The following is a 22,520-nucleotide window of genomic DNA, read 5'->3' as shown; positions in this document are numbered from 1 at the left end:
GGAAGTATATTCATCTCAAAGGAATGGGAATGTTCAATTGTAAAAGGAAAGCAAAGATGTAGCCCAGCTTTGGTTTTGAGAAAGAAAGATGTTGTAGTAGTCTCAGGTTTTACAGAGGGAGGTTTTGGGGAGTGTCCTCGACTTTAAAGTATGACTCTATGATGTCTTGCGTTCAACAGGAAGGGTTTGCTGGAGTTGTCCCTATACAACTCCCTTTATGGAAATTAAGGTCTTTTGTTGGAACTGTCAAGGGTTGGGCTCCCCCTTGACAGTTCGTGTAGCTAAAGAGGCCTTAAGAAAATTAAAAGCAGATGTGGTATTCTTTAGTGAGACAAAAAGCATCTTAATTAACTATAAGGGGAAATTTAGGGAGTTTTGAAATTGGAACTGCTGGGGGGTAGATGCAGTAGGTTTAGCCTTGTTCTGGGAGAAAGGCTTGAATCTTAAAGTGTTGACAATAGACAAAAACTTGATCCATACAAAAATAGAGACTGCAAACGGGGATACTTTCTGGTGGTGTACCTTTGTTTACGGGGAACTTGAGATGAATAGAAGAAAACTCTTTGTGGAGAAGCTAATTCAGCTAGCCACTTTTTCTGTTGGGGCTTGGTGTTGTGTTGGAGGTTTTAATATGACTTTTAACTTGGAGGATAAAGTGCGGGACAGAGAGGTAAAAACTGGGCACATAAGGAAAAATAGGGGATTTCTGAGGGGGTGGGGGGTTGAAAGCGATTCCTAGCTCTAGACCTAAATATACTTGGACCAACAAAAGAGACCATCTAAATCATATTAAGGTTAAATTAGATAGAGGCCTGGGTAATTTAGAGTGGAAAACTATGTTCCCGGATGCAAATGATTCAGTCATCCCCTCTCATGGGTCAGACCACTTGCCTACTTGTCTTGACACAAACCCTATAACTTTCAAACTTAGGAAGCCCTTCAGGTTCAAAGAAATGTGGCTCTCACACACCATTTATGCTGACTTAATAAAGAAATCTTGGAATGAGCATTCTAATTCATCTTCGTTATCCATTTCAGGGAAGTGTGAAAGGCTAAAAAGAGCTTTAAAAAAATGGAACGGAGAGGACTTCGGTAAAGTCTAAGAGTGGATTGAGAGGCTAAAACTTGAGCTAGGAACATAAATGAAAAAAAAAAGGGCCAAGCTATAGCTAGAAAAAAGTGGAAGAGATTGAGGTGGAGTTAGATAGCTAGCTTAAGAGAGAAGAAATCATGTGGGTTCAGAAATCTAGGGTAAATTGGTTAAGATATGGGGACATAAATACAAATTTTTTTCATAACTCTACCATTAGAAGAAGAGCAAAAAATAGGATTCTAAAATTAAAAAAATGGGAATGAAGAATAAAAGGAAGGGCAAGAAAAAATTAAAGGCATTCTGGTTAATCATTTTAATAATATCTTTTCCACCTCTTCCCCCTACGGTATTCCTTTGGCCTTGAAAGGAATTGAGAGTTAAATAACCAAGGAAAATAATGAAGAGCTACAAAGACAGGTTACGGAGGAGATAAAGGATGCTCTTTTTCAAATGGCACCCAGAAAAGCTCTAGGCCTTGATGGCTTCTCCAATTTGTTTTTTAGAAATTCTGGGATGCCACTAAAGAGGGTGTGGTGAGAAAAGTGTCTTTATTTTTTTAATGAAGGGAGCCTTAATAGGACTTTGAATTATACTTTTATTGCTCTAATTCCAAAGGTAAAGAACCTTGAAGAAGCTTCCCAGTTTAGGCCAATTAGCCTGTGTAACACAGTTTATAAAATAATAGAAGAAATCTTGGCTAATCGTCTGAAACCAATTTTGGAAAAGTTACTTTCAAAAAACCAGAGTGCCTTCCTCCCAAATAGAGCCATCTTTGACAATATTTTGATAGCCCATGAGTTATTGCACTTCATGTCTAACACCAAAGCAAAAAGTGGTTACATGACAATCAAATTAGACATGAGCAAAGCTTATGATAGGGTGGAATGAAATTTTTTGAAAGTAACCCTAGAAAAGCTGGGTTGTGGGGGATGAATGGGTCTCTTAGGTCATGACTTGTGTATCAACGGTCTCTTATCAAATTTTGGTGAGTGGCTCCCTCTCTAGAAAAATCTTCCCTCAGAGGGGCCATCTTGCTGTATAAAAGAGCTTCAGGTCAATAGGTGAACTATCAAAAATATGAGGTGTTTTTTAGTAAGAACTTGGACCCAAAATTCAAAAAAATAAAAAATAAAAAAAAAAAAACTGCTCTCCATAATTGCTTGCATGTTAAAAAAGTGGATAACCCCTCCATTTACCTTGGTGCTCACCCTTATTTTGGACGGAAGAAATCTCAAGCTTTCAATCGTTTAGCTGAGAGGGTTTCTAATAGAGCTAAGAATTGTAGGGGTTCTCTATTATCACAAGCAGGTAAGGAGGTGCTTATCAAATTTGTCCTAATGGCAACTCCAGCTTACTGCATGTCTTGTTTTTTAATCCCTATGAAGTTTGCAACTCCATGGCTAAAAGTAAAAAAGCCTTTTGGTGAGAATATAGTGAGGATAGGAAAAAAGTAAGGTGGATTAGTTGGAACCAAATAAGTAAAAATAAATCCAATGGAGGCTTGGGTTTTAGAGACCCTCATGCTTTCAACTTAACCTTGCTAGCTAAGTTGTCTTGGAGGCTATGCTCTAACTCATCCAGTCTATGGGATAGGCTCCTAAAAGCAAAGTACTACCTGAATTCTCATTTTTTCCAAGCTACCATGAAAACAAACCTTCTTAGGGTTGGAGAAGTATCCTGGCTAGAAGAGCAGTTATTGAAAGAGGTATCTATTGGAAGATTGGTAGGGGAATTGATGTGAATCTATAGGATGATCCGTGGATTCCGGGGATCCAAGGCTGCAAGTAAATGGAGCCTAGAATTGAGTACTCTCAAAGCTTGAGAATGGTTGACTTAATCGACCAAAATAACAAATCTTGGGATGTTTCCATAATCAATTCCTTGTTTATGCAACCTATAGCTTAGAAGATTTTGGATTTAGATCTCTTGACTAACCCTTAAACCGGTAAATTAATTTGGATAGGAAGTGAAAATAGCAAATTCTCGGTTAGGTCAACTTATTTTTTAGCGAAATGCATCAAAAAAATGATCCACCAAGTGTGAATGCCCATAATGATGAAAGAAGAATGTGGAACTTGATCTGGGGCCTGCCTTTAGAACCTAAACTAAAGCATTTCCTTTGAAGCTGTTGCATTGGTGGTGTAGCAATTAAAAAGAATCTTTTTATAGGGGTTTGACTGAGGATGACGATTGTGAAAGATGTGAAAAGGAGCTTCAAACCTTACTGCATGCATTAGTGCTTTGTGAAAAAGCAAGATGCATTTGGATTGACTCTGGGTTAGGTATAAACCCGGAATTTGCAAGAGGCTTCTCTTCCTTTAAGGATTGGTTTAGAAGCATTTTATCCTTTCTTGGGGGTGTAGGTTTGTTAACCAACTTATTGTTCATGGGAAATTTGGAAAGATAGAAATAAGTTCTACTTTGAGACCCTTTTATTGTGATTTCTAACATCCGCAGGTCAAATTAAAGACTCTTCCAACTCTAAGAAGATGGATGATGTTTTTTTTTTTTTTCTTTTTTCTTTTTCTTTTTTTTTTTTTTTTTTTTTTTTGTGTAAGCCCCCTGACCTTTGGAAGCATGAAGTTGAATCGTGATGCAGATTTTGTGAACTCCAATAAAGTTTCTTGGCTTCATTTTGTGAGATCGTTGGGGTGTGTGCTTGGGTGCCAGCTACGATACTTTGAAAGTAGTGTCACCACTTATGGGAAGCTGTCTAATTTGCTGATAAGATGGAAATTTCAAATGTTGTTTTTGAATCAGACAATTTCAGCTTGATAAAAGTTTTTGATGAGTGGCGTGCCGACCCTTCTTTAGATCTTTTTTTTTTTTTTTTTTCTTTTATGATATTAAAGCCTTGGCTGAGAAGAGAAGTTATAGGTTTGCCTGGTGCTCAAGGAAGAAGAATGGTGCTGCCCACGCTGCAGCAAAGTTAGGATTAACTTGTGCTTTTAATTCTTGTAATGCTGTAAACTCTCGTATTCTCTTCATATAAAAAATTGCCCCAGAGAAATCAATGTTTAACTAACTATTTTAATGTTTGTATAAGATGATAGAGTATTACTAAATTAAAGGGAAAATTCTCGATTAGTATCTTGTACTTTGGGCTTAGTGTTACTTTGGCCCCCAAATTTTAAAATGCGACAATTCAATATCCAAACTTTCAAATTGTGACAACATAGTACTTGTTGTTAAGTAACTATTAATTAGCTGCTAAGTGGCATTTGAAAAAGATGCAAATGCTCTTGGAGTGTCATCTAATTTTCTTTATCTAAATATTAACAAAAAACTAACGATCTCAAATCATTGTCTCTTCTATTCAATAAAGTTAGAGTCACCATAATACCCGGTCAAATATAACCCCAACTTTCTTGAATAAATGAGGCAAGGATTTAAGATTTCATTTTTTGTCAATATTTTCAAATACTAAATTATCACATTTTAAAGTTCCGGGTCCAAAATGGCACTAGGCCCAAATTACATATACTAATCGAAAATTTTACTTGAAGTAAATATCTCTTTTCCAACTAAATTGGCAATCTATGCATATATAATTACTACCTACTAACCTTTGCAATAATTTCAAATCCGTAAAAAGCGTGGAATTGAAAACCTGTGGAATCCTTCAATTGAATCTTCTAAGTTTTATCTTTAGGGTTACTTTGGCCTATTTGCCAACTCTCCTGTTAAAGTGTCGAAATATGGAGGTGGATCAGAATTCAGAATTACCAGAAGAGGAACAAAAGTCAACTGTACCTTTTGAAAGCCGCCGTTACTTGAAGCATCGAAGTTCGTGCCGACAATTCCTATTCTTTTGTGTTTCGTTGACACCTGGAATTAACGACCCATCCAAGAGCTGAAAGTGTCAGCAATGGAATTCTGTACAATAGTTAAGAAAGTGAGAGATTCAAGAGCTATTATTCTTTCTTTTTAGCCAAAATCCACTGCTCCAAGCCTCCAACCTCCAAATTCTAGTTCGACCTCAATCATTCTTCTTACGAAATATATGTTTTTTTCGTTTTGACCCTTTGTATTTTTTTTTAATGCATGCAGTTCGATACCCACTACCCTCCTCAGTTCTTGATCTGATTAATTTTATATTTGTTGCTGCTCGAATGGGCTTTCATTGTGTAGAGGGAAGTTGGGGTTTGATGCTTTTTTCAATCTGAGGGAGAACTGTTGCAGATTTGGGGGAAGAACCATGGCAATGCCGTGGAGCATGTCTCTCTGGTTGGCCAAGATGGTGTGGGTGGCTTTGTGTAGCTGGGTCTCCTCGTGCTTGATGGTCGCTGATGAGATTGCGAGGGCTCTCAGAAGCGGTGATGTCAGCCCTTTCAATGTTGGGTGATGAACCTGTGTTTTCATTAATTTGTTCAGGTTTGTGAGTGACTGGATACCCTTTTGGTTTTGACCGAAGTTGCTTCCTGTTTGCTTTCCTGGTACAGTTTGTTTATTGAATTGTATCTTTTAATTTGTTTGATGACCAATTTGGTAGAATTTTTTTGGTCATGTTCTATGCTGTCTTCTTCCATCATTCCTTCTGTATTCTGCTTGATTCTTCTTTTATTCTTCGACTAATTTGATTGAGTTCAACTTTGCAGAGTAATGCCAATTATTTTTCTATAGGGGATTCTTTTGATTAGCTCTTATTTTTCCTAGTCTTTGAATTGCCCTACTTTAGGAGGGAAAAGACACTTGCTTTGCCAACCTGAAGAAGTGTTTCGTATTTCTTGGTATATATTTTTATGAAGCAATGCCTGTTTGTGTTTGGTGCTTCCTATTACCTGCTATATTTTGTGTGGATGATAAGGGTGGATGTGCAGTTCAAACTTGAGGGTCTTTCCTAAGGAGATCTTCTTTCTTATTTGAGCAGTTACAGGAAGAAATAGGGAATTTGCTTTGGTTTCTATCATTCTGTGGACAATATGGTTTTGTCTACATAGAAGACTGATGGATGTGGCATTGTGGCAATAATTTGTGACTTGGTAGAAGGGTTAGTTAAGTGATATGTCATTAGATCGTCATTATATTTGTAAACTTTGGTATTTTTCACCCCTTTTATTGGGTATGATTTGAATTCAGGTAACTCCATAAAGTTTTTGGAACAAACTTGGGTGGGGATTGCTCCCTTAAAAGACCAGTTTCCTTCATTGTATGCTCTATCTGATTCTAAAAATGAGCCAGTATATTCTTTCATCACCCCTTCCTCTTCTATTTTTGGGCTGGGGTGGGACCTGGGTCTGAGAAGGGCGGTGAGGGACTCAAACCTTGAGAGTATTTCGGGTCTCCTTGAACTTCTTGATAATGTCTTCTTAGACCCCACTAAGGAGAACTCTAGAATTTGGACCCCTACCCCTAGTGGCTCTTTTTCTTGTGCTTCCTTCTTTAAAGTCTTAAGCCAATCTACCAGTCCTGTTACCCCCCCCCCCCCCCCTTCCTTGTTAATGAGGTTTGGTGCAGACCAACTCCTCCCGGGGTTGGTAGTTTTTGTTGGGAAGCCTTTCTGGAAAGAATAAACACTGGTGATCTGCTCCAAAGGAAGAGACCCAATACTTGCTTGTTACCTCATTGGTGTGTTCTTTGCAAAGCGGAGGGGGAGATTAATTTCCACTTACTGGTGTCTTGCCAATTTGCAAAGTCTATTTGGGAGTGGGCCTTCTCTTTTTGGGTGTAGCTGGGACCCTCCATCAGACATGCAGTGTCTTTTCTCCCCTTCTTTTTTTAGGTGGTGTATGAAAAAGGGAAGGACTATGTGGAGGGGATTGAGGTCTGCAGTATGTTGGTCATTATGGGAAGAAAGAAATTCCAGGATCTTCTCAGAAGTGGAGAGAGGGGCTGAAGAACTGAGGGCTATAATCCATATTAGGGCTGTCCAATGGCTGAAATCCTTAGAGCTATTTACAGATTACACAGTGGATAACATGTTGAGGAAGTGGGGTGAGATTGCAAACTGTACACAGGCCATATCAGTAATGAGTGTGCCCTGGACCCCACCACCTGCTGGATTCATAAAATTAAACTTTGATGGGAGTAATAGGGGGAATCCCAGATAGTCAGGGATTGGGTGTGTCTTTGGGGATGAGAATGAGGTCATTTCTGCCTTGTTCTTAGGCCCAACTGGAGTGGGTGACTCTCTTAGAGCTGAGATCTTTGTAGTTATGGAAGGAATCCAGAAAGCTAAGGAGATGAATATCAGAAAGCTTATAATTGAAGGGGACTCAGAGGTGGTGATAAGGTGGCTGAATAAAGATAACAATGGCTTATGGAATTACAACAATGAGAGGAGAAAATTTAAGTGGTTGGTGCAGGAGATGGAAGTGAAGATGAATTGGGTTAAAAGATCAACTAATTCTTTAGCTGATGGATTAGCTAAACAAGGGGTAGAAAGGGACTCAATGTTTTGGGCTAAATTGTAACTTTATTGTTTCTTCCTTTCCTTTTCTTTTCTTTTGAAGGCTTAAGTTGTATTTGGAAGATAAGAGTGTTTGTCTTCCTCTTTGTAATTATTTTAATGATGAGTTAATGAATTTGTTATTGATCAAAAAAAGAAAATATATTTGTAAACTTTGGTTGCATCTTCTGAACTTGCTTTCTTTTCCAATTCTTTGATAACTTGATATTTCTTATGCACGTTCTGGTGAAAATGACAAACTTTAAATCATATTAGATTGGTGGATTGTATTGCTTTTAAGGAGTAATTTATTGTTTCACCCCCACCCCTTACTTTTCTTCTTCCTCTCTCATTTTTTGGATTCAGTTTTATGAATCAGTTTTTACCTTTCTCTAGGTCTAAGCTATAATTGGTTTCTGATTTTACCGTACAATGAAAGGAAGGAAAGGAATCTTGCATTCTTTTGTTAGCATTTTTTATCTTCTTTTGAATTGAACTTTTTGTGTAATATATTTGTAATATTCAATATTAATAATAAAAGGAAAATGTTTCCTAGATGGATGTTCTAGCCTTCTAGATATGTTGTTTTTATTATTTCTTTCATCCAGATGGTGATATGGACAATCAAGGCCAACTCTATACCACCTGCAATCTTCCCCTGCTAATGCTAGATACTGAGATTTCAAAATGTTAATTAAACCGTGCCCTAGAGGGCTTTCTTTTGCATACTTGTTAGGTTAGCCACTTGTGTGGACAAGTAACCTACTAAATCCATTTGCCACTACTAATTCTTAAACCTTAAAGTAAAGATGAGCCATTTTCAGTCCAAGACAATATGATTTTCCTTATCCTGTTGCAAGAAATGTCACATAACATTATCAATTGTGTTTGTTGAAAATTGCTTGTTTTTCCTTGATATTTGGTCATGTTGTAGTTGTTATTTTCTGTTTTATGTGAAAATTCTACCTTGTAACGTTGTCTTAACTTCAAATCCTTGTTTTCTTATTTTGGTATGTCTATTTTTAAATCGTTGTTGGGAACACCACATAAATAATACATTAAACTATTATCACATAGTCAATGCTACAAATGTCTGATCTAAATAAGAAGATGATTTTCAATTCTTTGTGTAGAAAGCTTACTGAGAGTGGGCCTCAAGGCTTTTTTTTTTTTTTTTCAAAATATCAGTTAAAGTTCTGTCCCATAATAGGGATGAGCAAACACCTCCCTTTGAGGTGATTTATGTACCACTCCAATAGGGATGATTTCCTTTTATTCCTTTCAAATCGGAAAGATGCATAAAATTTTTACCTTGGAGGTGATTTATGTACCACTCCAATGCTTCACCGAGGCTGATAAGTATAACTATTCATGTTAGCTGTTAATACAACCAAGGATTTTTTGTAATGTAGCCAAATACATTTACAAGGGTTAAAATCTGCTCCCTGACTATCTATCTCTCCATTTCTCTATCACTCTCTGGGGAAACATATACAAGCCTGGTATAGGTTTCCCTACTTTTTCTTTCAAACAAGCACAACATAAAAGATCCATGGCAGAAGATTTTGGTCTTTAGTTTAGATGGATCAATACCCCCTAATTTTGTGCCAATAATGCCTTGATATATGGGAAGCTTAGTAGATATGAGTGTTTATTACAGTGCTTTGAGTCCAAGGAATGTCACTGAACAGAGTGGAATGGTGGAACAACATTCGTGTAGCCAACTCATATAGTTGGAACATGGCTTGTAATGCTGATGATTCCTATTGATCTGTGATATTGAGGTTTTGTCTATTGATGATATGGTTAATTTGACTAAGTAATGCAAGGATTATGCTTTTTAGAATTTAGATAATTGATACTTAATGTTTAATCCATGCATATCTTCATTTGTTTCTATATAATAGGACTGCACTGAAGAGGAGTAAAAATTCATAGCTCAGTTCAGTGTTAAAAAATGTAATTTAAGTGAAAAATCTCTATTTGATCAACACGAAGATGGATGCAAACAATGGTTAAAATGGTAGGCTTGGATGAGGCATGCATTCATTGAAGTTTTTACTTGGCTATAGTGAGAATCCAAAATGGGGTTGTTTGAAATGAGTAGAATTTCATTCTTCTGAAGTTTGAGTTTCCCTTCAATAGATTGATGGAGCATATGGGACCTTGTATGAAATGAGATTCACCGGGCTAACAAGTGTCTGCAATTGACAACTCTTACCTAACAGATTGGTATATGTCACAGAGATTAAGGTAACCTTTTTTTAGTTTTGAAACCATAGTCTCCAAACTGACCAAGACACTTCTATGTCAAGGCACTGACAGGCCAAATGGAGAGAACTGATGTTTAAGTCAAAAGTTATTGTCAACTATGGGGCTTCCAAATGTGTCTTTATCGTTTCCCTCATTTGAGTACTTCTGGTTGAATTCATGAATTCGTTAATGGCAAAAAAAAGGTTAATGATATATGGTGAGTACAGGGAAACCATATGTATTTATTTAGGACCCACTATCCATGCAGTAAGTCTTGAAGCATTAAAGCTGGGTTTTTATTTGACATGGGAGACTAAATTAGATTTGATTTCTAATTAAACAACCCACTTTGTCTAAAAAAATGGGACCCACACCATTGTGACTTTTTGAAAGCCTTCGTGCTGGGTTTTTTGTGAGCTAGGAAACTAAGATTTGATTTATCATTAAAGGATATAGGATAACACATGGAGCCCTTGCCATGTTTTTGAAGGAGAAATCCTCCTGGCCTTTGCATGGTCCATAGGATGAAGTGATCCTGTTATCTCTCCAAGTTTACATGAGAAGGTTGAAATATCTGCATGACCTTTGTGGTATGTTTTTTTTTTTTTTTTTTTTTTGATGAATACCTTTGTGGTATGTTATTAGCATACAAAATGGTGACTATTGTGATCACACATTTTTAGGTTTTCCCATGAAGAGCTCAACACCTATCCTTGTTGAGAAGTATTATTAGAGTGTGCACCATCATTCCCCAAATACCTTGTTAAATAGTTTGAATAGAAATTTAAGTAGTTGAGTTTGTCTAAGATCATTATGTATGAGTCTTGAAAGGCTATTGCTATTTTTTCTACTTGTAATGAGGTTTAGTTATTAAAAACTTGTACATATTGAAAGGCCCAGTTGTATGATGGCACTGGGGCTTCCAATTAAAAGCCCCAGTTCTACGCTACTTAGTAAGGTTTAGTTATTAAAAATTGTACATACTTGTGCTACTTTGTGGATGTGGTGTCATTTTGATTTATGTAGATCAACAACATGCTTCTCAAACATTTGTTCTTCTTGTTAATTATTAAGGCACAGCATTCGTATATTGAAAGCCCCAGTTTTATGATGGCAATTTTTCAGCATCACCACGGAATATAAAGACCGTCATTGTATTACATGATTGGTTGGATGGACCGCTGGAAAGCTCAACTAGAGAATTTTCTAGTGCTATAACAAAGCATTAATTCATTCAAAATCAAATCTTAGTGCTGCATGGCTCCCATAGCCATGATTTTGCATCTGGTTTCATAGGAAACCAGGTCTGCAAGATGGATGGTTCTATCTTCAGCCTTGTTGGTAGAATAAGCAATGGAAGGTTCATCATCATCCTTGTGCATACTATCTCTTCCAGCAACATGCAACCGATTGAGCTTCATTTCAGGTTAAACTTTAAAAGAAAATCATTCAGATCTCACTGATTTGATTGCCCATCATTATTTTCATAGTAAATTCTTTTGAACCTTGAGAAATGCTTAGATGGAGACTAACTCACTAACAACGCATATCGTTATTCTAGCTTATGTTGTGTTTACTCAGTTGCATGACAGGATCCAGTTGGACCTCATGCAATCACGTCTTTTTCTATCTGCAGGGACTGGAGTAAAATGGCGAATCCATCTTTGAATGTGCTGCTGGCCCCCTAAAGTGGTAGAAGTGTGAATTCTTGTGAATGAAATTGTTTCTCTCTTTCCTTCAAGTTAGCTACTAATCTATTGTGCAGGTTGAATGCACTGAAACAGTAAGAAGATTTTGAACAGTGTAATATTTTTTTTACGCCCACCATGATTACATGATATACATACAAAAGGAATGTAGTTGCCCCCTTCAATTCGTGCATAACCGTGTTGTAATTAGCAGCATCTTTTTTTGTACAGATACCATTACCTTAATTAATTGTCTCGGTTTTATGATATGCTGGTGAACTAGAACTGACATTTTTTTTTTATCAATAACATCAATTTCATTAAATTAAGAGAATAGAGGGAAAGGAATACAAAGGGAGACAAAATAACTAAGCTCCCCAAAAATCAGAAAACTCAGGGAAAGCAAAGAAAATTAAAAACTAGCCCAGAAAATAGTCTCCCTATTCACTCCTTGCTTGGCCAACCCATCTTCAAATGAGTTGGCACTCATCTTCACCCAGCTGTACTAAATTTCTATGTCCCTACCCAGTCATAAGAATTGTTTTTTTTCATTGTTAAAGTTTCACAAACCACTGTCCCTTGTCTTCAACCAATTAACAACCACCTTCGAGTCACCTTCCAGAATCAAATGGCTAATATTTAGATCTTTTGCTCTTCGAATTCCTTCAAGCGTTGCAAGGATCTCAGCCCTAAGAGAGTCACATTCTCCAATAGGGCCAAAGAATAAAGCAGTAACAATCCCTTCCTCATTCTTGAAGACTCCTACAATCCCAGAGGGCCCTGGATTCTTTACACTGTTGCCATTAAAATTCAGTTTTAAAAAGCCCGAGGGGGGAGGGGACCAGAACGGACAAAGAGTCCTCTTGCATCTTGCAGTGAAAGCAATTTCTTTCCAGTTTCTTAGCAAATCATCCATAGGACAATCTAAAAACAACTCCAAAGATTTTAGCCGGTGGACCGCTCTTATAAGAATTTGATCTAACAAATCTTTCAAAGTTTTTTCCTTGTTAGAAAATATGCATGGGTTTCTTTCTTCCCACAAAGGCAAGCAAACCGCTGTCCAAATACACCTCCACATAGTCTTCCCTCGCTTCTTAGGCCAATTGAAAAAAGATGAGAAAAACAAACCTTGGACAGTCTCCGGAAGATACCAAGAACACCCAAAACGGGAGAAAACCCACTCCCAAACAGATTTAGCAACCTTACAAGAGACCATGAGGTGGAAGCCAGATTCCCCATCAGCTTTATAAAGAGCACATCTATTAGGAAGTAGACAATAGTTGGGTCTCTTTCTTTGGAGTAAGTCTAAGGTGTTGATTCTTTCCAGGAAAATTTTCCAACAAAAAAACCCCACCCAAGGAGGAATAGGTCTGCTCCAAATTTTCTTAACTGAAAAGGACAATCCTAGGGGGGTAGGAGGCTGAGTTAAAGTTTCAAAGAAAGAAGCACAAGAAAATGTACCAGAGCTAGAAAAGGGTTCAAAATCTGGTGTCTTTCTTAGCAGGGTTTAGGAAAACACCATCAAGGGAGACTAGCAGAGCTACCAGGCTATCCAAGTCCGTATCCAACTAGAACCGACATTACCTTACAGTACAAAGCTGTCTATCCATCAGGTTCTGAAACTCATCTGAGGCTCAGCCAACCCCAAAAGATGCAAGTGTCTTTGTAAAATTGTAATTTGTCAAACGCAGACATGGAATACATACTAAACCATCTACACAGCAATGCTGATTACCAAGTTGGGTCCGAGAGGGCAATGACATTTTATAGTTCATGGTTAAGTGTAATTTTGGTATCCCCGATTGAGGAATTTTATAGTTCATAGTTCACAGTGTAATTTCCTTTCCCCGTTTATGTCAATCGGATTGTTAAGATTTGCTAAATCAATAGCGTGAGATATTATTCTATCATTTATCCGAAGTTTGTATTTTTAGAGGCTATTGGAAAATCTTTAGATTAAATACAGGATGTAATTAGCTTCTGGGCACCCCAGGCCCAGGTAGCTGGTATTATGTTGAGTTGGGAATACAAGACCTATAACTTGGCATGAACCACCGTATAACTTGACGTGCTCACTATGAAGTATGAAGTATGAAGTATGAAGTATGAACCACCGTTCCACCATGGAGAATATCAGATTAACTGGGACAAATTGCAGTAACTATGCCTTTATGGCAAACATTTGGCTTGATCCTGCACCCGATGCCTCCATCGGCAAATATATGGTTGGTAGATAAAGGTTATTCAACCATTTGAACAGAAAGGAAACCAGATCAGGTGCTTATCACTTTGATTCTTGGTGCGTATCCAACATGTGAGGGCCCCATACTCGAGACATTCTTCCACTTGCTGTCCTAAGAAACCCTTCTTACAAGAAAGATATGGTCCAGCATCAACCATTGTATTGGCACCTTTTATTCAAGTTTGATGGGGATAGGCCTGAAAAGGATTGCCTACATTCTCCTTCAAAGGCAAAGTCACCAAAATTGATTGCCACCGACTGACCGGAGTACCTTAGATAAACTCAGCTTTAATCCATCTTCTTGAAGATTGCCTACACTCTCCACGCTCCACCGTCTAACTAAAATGGAACTCCAATGGCCTAACTCGACATCCCATGCCTTTTCTTTTAAGCTTTACTTGAAAACATATTTTCATGAAAAAGCAAGGTTCAAAGTATCAATAAATCACGATACCACGGAAAAGGCATATCAATTTTGAACCTCACTTTTTTTCCCGAAACCTGTTCTGCTGTTCATGGGGTTCGTCTAAGGCATGCTTACCCCTTAAAATGGATTTTCAGTTGACCCCAACAGCCTTAAAAATCAGGTACGAGTAACGTGCCAATATAATTCAATTCGCAAAATAAGGAGTGTATCGTGTTGAAAATTTTAACCGTGTGAAGAAAGATCATTTTCTTTCTTTTTAGGATCAGTTTGGAAGAAGTAGAAATACAAATACGTAGTATAAATACATACAAAATACAAGGTTTTACACTCAACATATTTGTATTTACACTCCTTCCAAACTGAGTCTTAAGTCGAGGTGGGATGGGATCAACCAATAAAGAACACATTCAAATGAAAATTGGTTGTAAATTTCTTCGCAACCAGAAAAATAATAAAATAAAATAAAATAGAAAGGAACGCAACATTTTTTAGGATGCTTATGACACCTAACTAATACAACTGCAGTATGTCCATGGAAAAAGACTAATATCAGTAAAGAAACTGTATATTTCAACAAAAAGGAAAAGCAAGATGAGTGAGGAGAAAGGGAAACAAAAAGGTCAGGTCATTTTTAAATGATGAACCGAGTGAACGTTCTACTAACTTCGTCCACAAACTCATTGTACAGAAATCCCGGTTCAATGTTCCAATTGTGTTACAACCCTGAAATCCAATGGTCCAAATGAAAAATGAACCAAGAATATTTGCAGGTGTTTATATTTTGCATGTCCTGGGCAGAGTCTTTCCTTCGTTCAGCACAATCTGATTACTTTCATTTCTACATAAATATAAACGAATAGCCTACTGAGGTGCAGAACCATGTGCAGACTGTGGTGGTGGGGGCGGTAGACCAGAATGACCAATATTCGGTCCCAACGATCCCATACCAGTTGAGCTTGGACTCCCAGACTGAATGAAAACATAAAAACAAATGAGAATACAAAGCGCTCACTTGAAGATGAAAAAAAAATGCAAGACAATGAAGCAGCCTTCACTTACCTGGTATGTGCCCAGTCCCGGAACCAGAGGCATCTGTCCACCTTGTGTCCGATTGAACTGACCACCCATTGGGTACATTTGGGCTCCACTTGCACTTGAAGGGACCTGCATATTTGACATCCCGCTTGCAAAACCACCAATTGGGGGTGGAATGCTATTAGCAGGTATTGAACCAGAGTGCATTGGATTCAAGCCCATGATGTGGCCTTGTGGCAATGGAGGAACCATCTGATTTGCTGAACCTTGCATACCCTAAAATAGCCATAGAAAACTCTGGTCAGCTGCTGCTCTCTTGTTTTCTCTCAAGAGACAACTAAGAATAGTAGTTACCATTGGACCAGGTGGTGGCGGCAATGGCAAAGATGCCGGCACTGAAGATGGAATGGCCGAAGGCATGCCAAGTGGTGGTAATTGGGGTGGAGGGGGGCGAGGTAAATGAGGATGTGGAAGTAGGGGTAAATGCGATGGGGGCTGCAGCTGGTGCAAATTTGGAGGTGGCAGTGGTAGAGATGACATTTGCTGTGGAGGCATCTGCTGAGGAATTTGCTGATATGATTGCTGACTCGAGGCTAGAAGAGATGGATGTGGACCTGGTGGGAGTGGAGGGGCTCCAACAGGCAGAGAAACTGGAAGAGGCTGCTTCTGCTCTCCCTGTTCAGTTGTGTCAAGGGATGGGATGGATAATGGCATTGCAACCCCAACACCAGGAATTGTTCCCTCATTTCGAGGCAATCCTGTGGCAAATGGCCCTGGAGTAGCTGGTGCTTCAGGTACTGGGAAATTACCAACTGCACGGCCAGCAAGAGGAATGTTTTGCTCCCCAAAACCTGGAAAATGAAACATCAAGACATGAACTCAAAACACACTTTGCCAGATTCCATTTCAGTTCTCGTTGCAAGATGAATAGATAGCTTCAATAGCGATGACAAAACAATCATCTAAAGATAACTAAAGCAACAGAATAAGAACAAACCTTGCATGTACCCCATGCTGAATCTATCACGAGGGGGGTCTCCTGGCCTATTTCTACACCAAAACCTTGTTGTGTAATCATTGCTACCACTGAACAAGAAACAGAATTGAGTCAAATCATTGAAGACATGTTTGAACCAAACGAGAAAAATCTCAAATGCATAAGCACCCAAATTCTAGAAAGAACACTAACCTTCATAGTCATTGTATAACAAATCAAAACCCATAAATTTCATGCATCTAACACAGTGCAAAAGAATGAATAGAAGAGACAATAAATCAAATTAAAAGAAAACAACAGAATGTGATGGCATCACCTCGGTATAAAAACTTGCTAACAATAAACAAAAGAAAATGAAGTCTATTGTACATCATATAAAAAATGAGTTGAAGCGAGGACACGAGTTATTCTCCATGGGCCAAGGGAAAAACAAACCAAACTTATAAATACCAGTAGCACTTTCATACTTTCCATGTGAGTCTAGTTTTGGTCAATTTTTGTTTTCCAAAGTTATTTTCTAGTTTATTGGTGTTGTAAGCAACGGATTTAATAATCTTAATGGATCAAAGTAGCTTACAAAATTGCACTTTTTCTCACAGTCAAGTTTAAAGGTCAACCATTTGAGGACACGAGTTATTCTCCATGGGCCAAGGGAAAAACAAACCAAACTTATAAATACCAGTAGCACTTTCATACTTTCCATGTGAGTCTAGTTTTGGTCAATTTTTGTTTTCCAAAGTTATTTTCTAGTTTATTGGTGTTGTAAGCAACGGAATTAATAATCTTAATGGATCAAAGTAGCTTACAAAATTGCACTTTTTCTCACAGTCAAGTTTAAAGGTCAACCATTTGTATGGCTTGATTTTGGTGCCATTATATAGGTCTTTCAATTACCTACCAAAAAGACCATCAAACATGTAAATCCAATGTGTTTTGGTAAAGTTATGGCCATTTAGAGTGCCTTTACAAATACATTGAGTTAACTTTGGACCTAATGTAATTAGGAGTTATTTCGGGTCAATTTTCAAGTCGGAATTGGAGTTCTACAGAGAGAGATCACCAACTGCAGCAGTTAGAAGAAATGATTCGTTACACATTGAAGGGCCTAGAAGAGCTCAGGGTAGACCAAAAAGGACATGGGTAGTAGTAATAAATGATTTAAGAACTAATAATTTAACAGGGGATATGGCTTTAAGTAGAATGGATTGGTGAAACAGGATTCATGTAGCCAACCCCGTATAGTTGGGATAAGGCATAGATGATGATGAAGATGATGAATTGGAGTCTATAGAGAGATCTGAGACAATATGTTGAGATATTAAAAAAAAAAATCTCCAGGTAGTTTCAACATCACCATTACACAGTTTAGCTAGCTATATTTTGCCCCCATTTGAGCGTGCTTATTTTTAAGCAGATATTTTAGGCACTACACCAATAAGCATTTATGTGCATTTGGGAAAAAACCGTGCTATTATAGGTACTACACCAATAAGTAGTTATTTTTGGCTTATTTTTAAGCCCTTTTTCAATAAGTGCTTATTGAGCATTTACATGATTTCAATTATTTAAGACAGTAATCAATGATGTGGCAGGGCCCCAATCAGATTACAAAAAGAAAATTTTAAGAAAAAACATAAGAGTTTTGCTTAATATAAACTCTCAATACATAAAATTTGCATACCAAGAGTATCGATACTAAACCATAACAAGATAACTTACCAGGGAACAGATGACCAAACAACACCATAATCAATAAATGATGTCAATGAACTAAATTGCAAGTCATTTTAAGGCAACAAATCGTCATCTTAGCACCCATTTCTTTCTATATTACGCTAGCTGCTAGCAGCAAAATTTTTGCATCAAATTTATGCGACAATAGGGTAGGAACTAATCAACTGTAAGAAAATGGCAAGAAAACGAATGGAACATAATGTCTATAATAGATTGACTAAGATTGTTTTGTAAGTTACCAACTTGTGATGTTACCTTCATCCTTAGTTTTTCTTGTCAAAACATGGTCAAGCACCTTATGATGTTCCTTTGTGTTAGGAGGTATGTTCTGGTTGCACTTATGTATTTACAAATGTCTTTTTGATCAGCAACAAGAAAACATTAAGATTTATTCATAAGAACAGAAAGTACACATCATAGAAATTATGCTTCATTGCCTTTCCACCCCCAAAGTATGGCTCCCAGCTCTCTCTCCCCACTACATTTTTCTTTTACAATTGAGCCCAGAAAAGCTGTCTCCTGGTTACCCCTTGTTCAGCGAGACAATCGGCCAAACCATTGGCAGATCTTTGAACCCACTGTATTTGTTAGCTGCATGTTTCTTGAAAGCCACCTGATTTTAATCTCACTCCTATCTATCCATAATGCACTATCATTCTACCTCAACCAGCTTACTACTATTTTTTAATCTCCTTCAATTACAAGTTTCAACACCTCCAATTCCATTTCCTTTCAAGGTTTTTACAAATGTAAATCATTATCATATAAGCCTTGTCTCAACTGCATGGGGTCAGATAAATGAATCCTGTTTCACCATTCCAATCTGTTATGTGACACATCCATTGTTAAATTATTAGTGCTTAATTCATTTCTTACTACTTCAACCTATGTTCTTTTTGGTCTAACCCTAGTGCTTCTAGCCACTTCAACTCAAAAAAACAACCATGAAAATTTCCTTCAAAACGCTGGCTGTGTTCCTGAACCAAACGAAACATAAAAACAACCATGAAAAGAACACTTCCTTTGTAAGCAGATCGGACGATAATGGCCTGTAAATCTCTGAAAGTCTGACACATGCTGGAAGAATGAGGCAGTGGAGCTAGGGTTTCAGCTAACAAGCCAAAAAAATGATCAGAGAAGAATGGCTGAGGGTGCCAAAGATGCAGAAGAGGATGGGAGAGAGAGAGAGAGAGAGAGACAGACAGACAGAGAGAGTTCCCTACAAGGATACCAGATCTCCTATTTATAGGAGAAGCTGGCCATGCACATGCATGGCTTTGGATCGATATTCCAGAACATTCCAGATATTCTCTCAGGAAGTTATTGGTTATGACTGTAGATCCTAGGCTACTTCGGGTGAGGTGAGGACATGTGCAAGGAGAGGACCAGATACTGGCCTGCATGGTTTTCCCCACCTCCTATATGATCTCATCACCACCTGTCACTATCTGGGGTTATGCTTGTAACTAATAAAGAACTGGGTCATATGGACATGGGAAACATGGGAATCACACCTTTACAAATCTCATAGACCCAGATTTCAGCGAGTTTATCTGTGGGATTCGCAATTTTACAGACTCGCTGGCTTTTTACATGTCTCATGGAAGTTAGTATGTGAGCTCTCCACCTATGGGCCTGAGAATTGCAATGTGCCCCAATAGTAGTACCATGGCAGTAGGCATATCTACACTCTTACACCCTTAATCAGCCTATCTTTTTACATGTTCAATACTTTCTTCCAATCAATTCTTTTAGTTGCCAATGGACATATCTTGCAATTTGCATATAGTCATGTAGCAGAATTGAGACAACATGAAGACTTATAACAATATGCTCAGATAAGATATGCCCTTGTGATAGTCTCATTACAATTACACTGAACGTACAGAAAAATATAACTAGAAAACCAGAATTGTTCTAGACGCATGTAACTTGAAGTGGATATAGCAGCAGAAAACTAATGATAGCACATAGACCTAGAATACATGAATGATTGTAATGAAAACCTGAATGTAAAACACAAATATAAAAAAATTACTGATAAAAAAAAATATACATATAAAAAACAAAGTAAATGAAATAAACAACATACAACAACTGCATATTGTACACAAGATCAGGATACCTGCACAGAATATAGCCAATAGGATGCCAAGCAAGGTCCCAGACACTGTTTTCATGAGCATTGGGCATTTCCACCTGAGGAGTTTCATGCCTATTCATCATCATCATCATGAAGATAACTATTAGTGACAATGAGGTCAAGTGCAAATAAATAACCATCCAAACAGCATTGCATCGACTGGCAAGATAAATTAAGCATATTTTTTAGGACACATTCAGGATCAACCTAGTTTGTAAAACAGGAAAAATGGAAAATTATGGGAAGGACTAGGTAGTATGTAAAATATTGAGAAATAAAAAGCAAAAAACGGTATGAGACTTCCACAAGGGGAAAGGTTGAGGTAGCACTGCTGCTAGCCTCTACTGTTGTAGTTTTATTGTAAACATTTCTTAATTTTCTTAACAAAAGTGCAACCCTGCAAGTTACCTTCCAAAAAATGAATAAGAAGCACAAAAAAGACCAGGTAATCTTACTGCACAGACAATGCTAGCTTTGTTCCTTGTACAAAGGTTCTCTAAACGTGGTTACAGAGGTTACAGCATAAAATATTTGTGTTTTTCCACCATAATCTTTCTACAGGGTAAGCTAACATCCAAATCTTCTGCTATATGGGAGGAGAGTTAACATTTTTTTGATCGGTAAAACTTTGGGAGGAGAGAAAAAATTGCAACCATTTTTTATTACTATATGCAATAAACCATCCAGTATGGAACTGGAAACAAGGTCAATATACATAAGACTCATCCAGAGAAAGCTCGCGCTGCAGGTTTCAAAGGCCATAGCAAGAGACCAGGAACCCCCCCCCCCCCGCCCCCCAACATACACGCACACAAGCACAGAGGGAAAAGGAAAGAAGAAAAGAGGAAATGGATGTTACTATTCCAACATACCCGACAAGCCAATGGAAGATGGATCCATCAAAACTCCCACTCACAAAATATTCTTCATGGAATGGATGCCATGCCAAAGCTAGAAAAACAGAATAAGACAGTAATCATGAATACATGATCAAGGAAATCAAAAACATAAGCAAAGACCTAATTGTGCCAGGGATTTTGGCTGCAGAAAATGTTATCACATATTGCTTATGTACCATGAATAATTTACATGAGGAATCATATTTCATGGAGCAAAGCAAAATAGAGTATGAGCTTGATTCCATATAAACATTATAACATCACAGAAAAACATTGCAGGGTGCTTTCTTTGTTCCATTACGAATAACAAATGCATTACACTGTAAGCAAAAGCTATCATTTCAGGGGGAAAAAAGAAATTCCATGCAAGACAGATCTATTTGGAGGAGAATGCTTACAGAGATACCCAAATTACCCTTAAACCGTGTTTACCAAAAAAAAAAAAACACCTTGAACCAGATGATGAAATATCCGTTATATATTCTAACATATCAAGGTAAGTGATGTTTTAATGCTTCATTCACCTACAGTAAAAAGTTGAGATAAATATAGGGCCATAATATTCTGGAAAAGAACTATGAGGATCTCATTTTTGTTTTCTATCTGAGCTTCACAGGTGAATCTCTCTGGTAAATGTAATGATGAGTAACACAAACTAGAATAAGCAGGGCTTAAGGAATTTTTTAACAGTAAATGAAAATGTTTTTATTGAAAAACGTATCTTATATGACTTCAGCTAATCAAGGAAACATTGCATATTTTATATGGCTAGTGCAAATTACATGCAAAGGTGAGTTTTAGCCTGTAGAGAAAATATTTCATAGCAAAAATAATACTCCTACTAACAATTTCAAAGGCATTGAATCAGCAGATAAGCATAGCATATGATTTTTATGACATCATTGTCCCATCCAATGCTTTTGAGTTATTGCAATTAGTTCAATGGCATAGTTCTCAGCAATATGGCATTAGCCTTGATTTTATATGCCCTGAAAGGTGCAGTATTGTATGTTCTCTCTTCCTAAGTAATGCACAGAGCCAATAAAGAATAAATAAAAGGTCTATCGTCCAACATTTTCAGAAAATCAGTAACTATATAATCCTGGAAAATTTAAGGATGTTAGTTTTCAAGTTTCAACTAGTATAAAGACATTGGAGCAAAGTTGAAAATATTAATAACCAACATGTGTCAGATACCAGTAGTTGGGCGCTCTTGCATCAAATGATATACCAACGTATGCATATTTCCTCATGTACAATATTCAAAATGAACACTTGTTTGTACATTCTTCATCAAAAAATGGAGTGGAATTGCAAAAGAAAAATATAGGAGAAACAAGATCAGGGAAAGAGATTTCACTAACCAGTCACATCCTTCCGATGTCCACGAAAAGATTCAAGCTCTTTCATGGCACGTATATCATAGAGCTGAGATTTGATGAGGAAAATGATTTTAGGGCATATAATAAAATGCTCTTTTATTTTGGAAACCGGAAACTAGTTAAAGGAGGAAGAATATAAAGATATGCAGAGAGAGAGAGAGAGAGAGAGAAAACAATACAAGCAAGGTTATTCTGCATAAAGAAGATAAAGTACAGGGTAGGTTTCAGAAAGACACATG

The 22,520-nt window shown here is 37.5% G+C and overlaps 2 protein-coding genes across 7 annotated transcripts in view; one reads left to right on the top strand and one right to left on the bottom strand.

Moving 5' to 3' along the window:
• The first annotated feature begins 4,757 nt into the window (after positions 1-4,757).
• On the top strand, positions 4,758-11,689 carry LOC148845164 (uncharacterized). Of its 6 annotated transcripts, none has more exons than XR_016101706.1 (4): positions 4,764-4,988; positions 5,144-5,467; positions 10,809-11,160; positions 11,371-11,689. XR_016101706.1 is itself a non-coding variant. In XM_088952822.1 (3 exons), exon 2 carries the CDS (start codon positions 5,292-5,294, stop codon positions 5,436-5,438), a length of 147 nt encoding a protein of 48 aa, XP_088808948.1. In that variant the 5' UTR covers positions 4,850-4,988; positions 5,225-5,291; the 3' UTR covers positions 5,439-5,467; positions 11,371-11,689. The 6 variants fall into 6 exon arrangements, 1 of the variants encoding a protein (XP_088808948.1); XR_016101707.1 differs by having other exon boundaries at positions 4,767-4,988; positions 10,860-11,160; XR_016101705.1 differs by lacking the exon at positions 10,809-11,160 and having other exon boundaries at positions 4,758-4,988.
• A 2,929-nt stretch (positions 11,690-14,618) lies between these two features.
• Positions 14,619-22,520, bottom strand: part of FY (Transducin/WD40 repeat-like superfamily protein) — a 28,216-nt gene continuing 20,314 nt past the window's right edge. Inside the window, exons 12-18 of the mRNA XM_088954962.1 lie at positions 22,264-22,327; positions 20,873-20,951; positions 19,983-20,072; positions 16,124-16,212; positions 15,481-15,977; positions 15,151-15,402; positions 14,619-15,060 (exon numbers count right to left, since the gene is read on the bottom strand). Coding sequence (XP_088811088.1) covers positions 14,953-15,060; positions 15,151-15,402; positions 15,481-15,977; positions 16,124-16,212; positions 19,983-20,072; positions 20,873-20,951; positions 22,264-22,327 — 1,179 coding nt within the window. The 3' untranslated portion in view covers positions 14,619-14,952. The remainder of the gene's footprint in view (positions 15,061-15,150; positions 15,403-15,480; positions 15,978-16,123; positions 16,213-19,982; positions 20,073-20,872; positions 20,952-22,263; positions 22,328-22,520) is intronic.

Source organism: Nelumbo lutea, chromosome 7 (assembly GCF_056320005.1).
Source record: "Nelumbo lutea isolate HS-2025 chromosome 7, American lotus-T2T, whole genome shotgun sequence".
In the NCBI taxonomy this organism is placed as follows: Eukaryota; Viridiplantae; Streptophyta; class Magnoliopsida; order Proteales; family Nelumbonaceae; genus Nelumbo; species Nelumbo lutea.
Note: the sequence above shows the minus strand (reverse complement) of the source record. Positions and strands in the feature narration are given on the sequence as shown.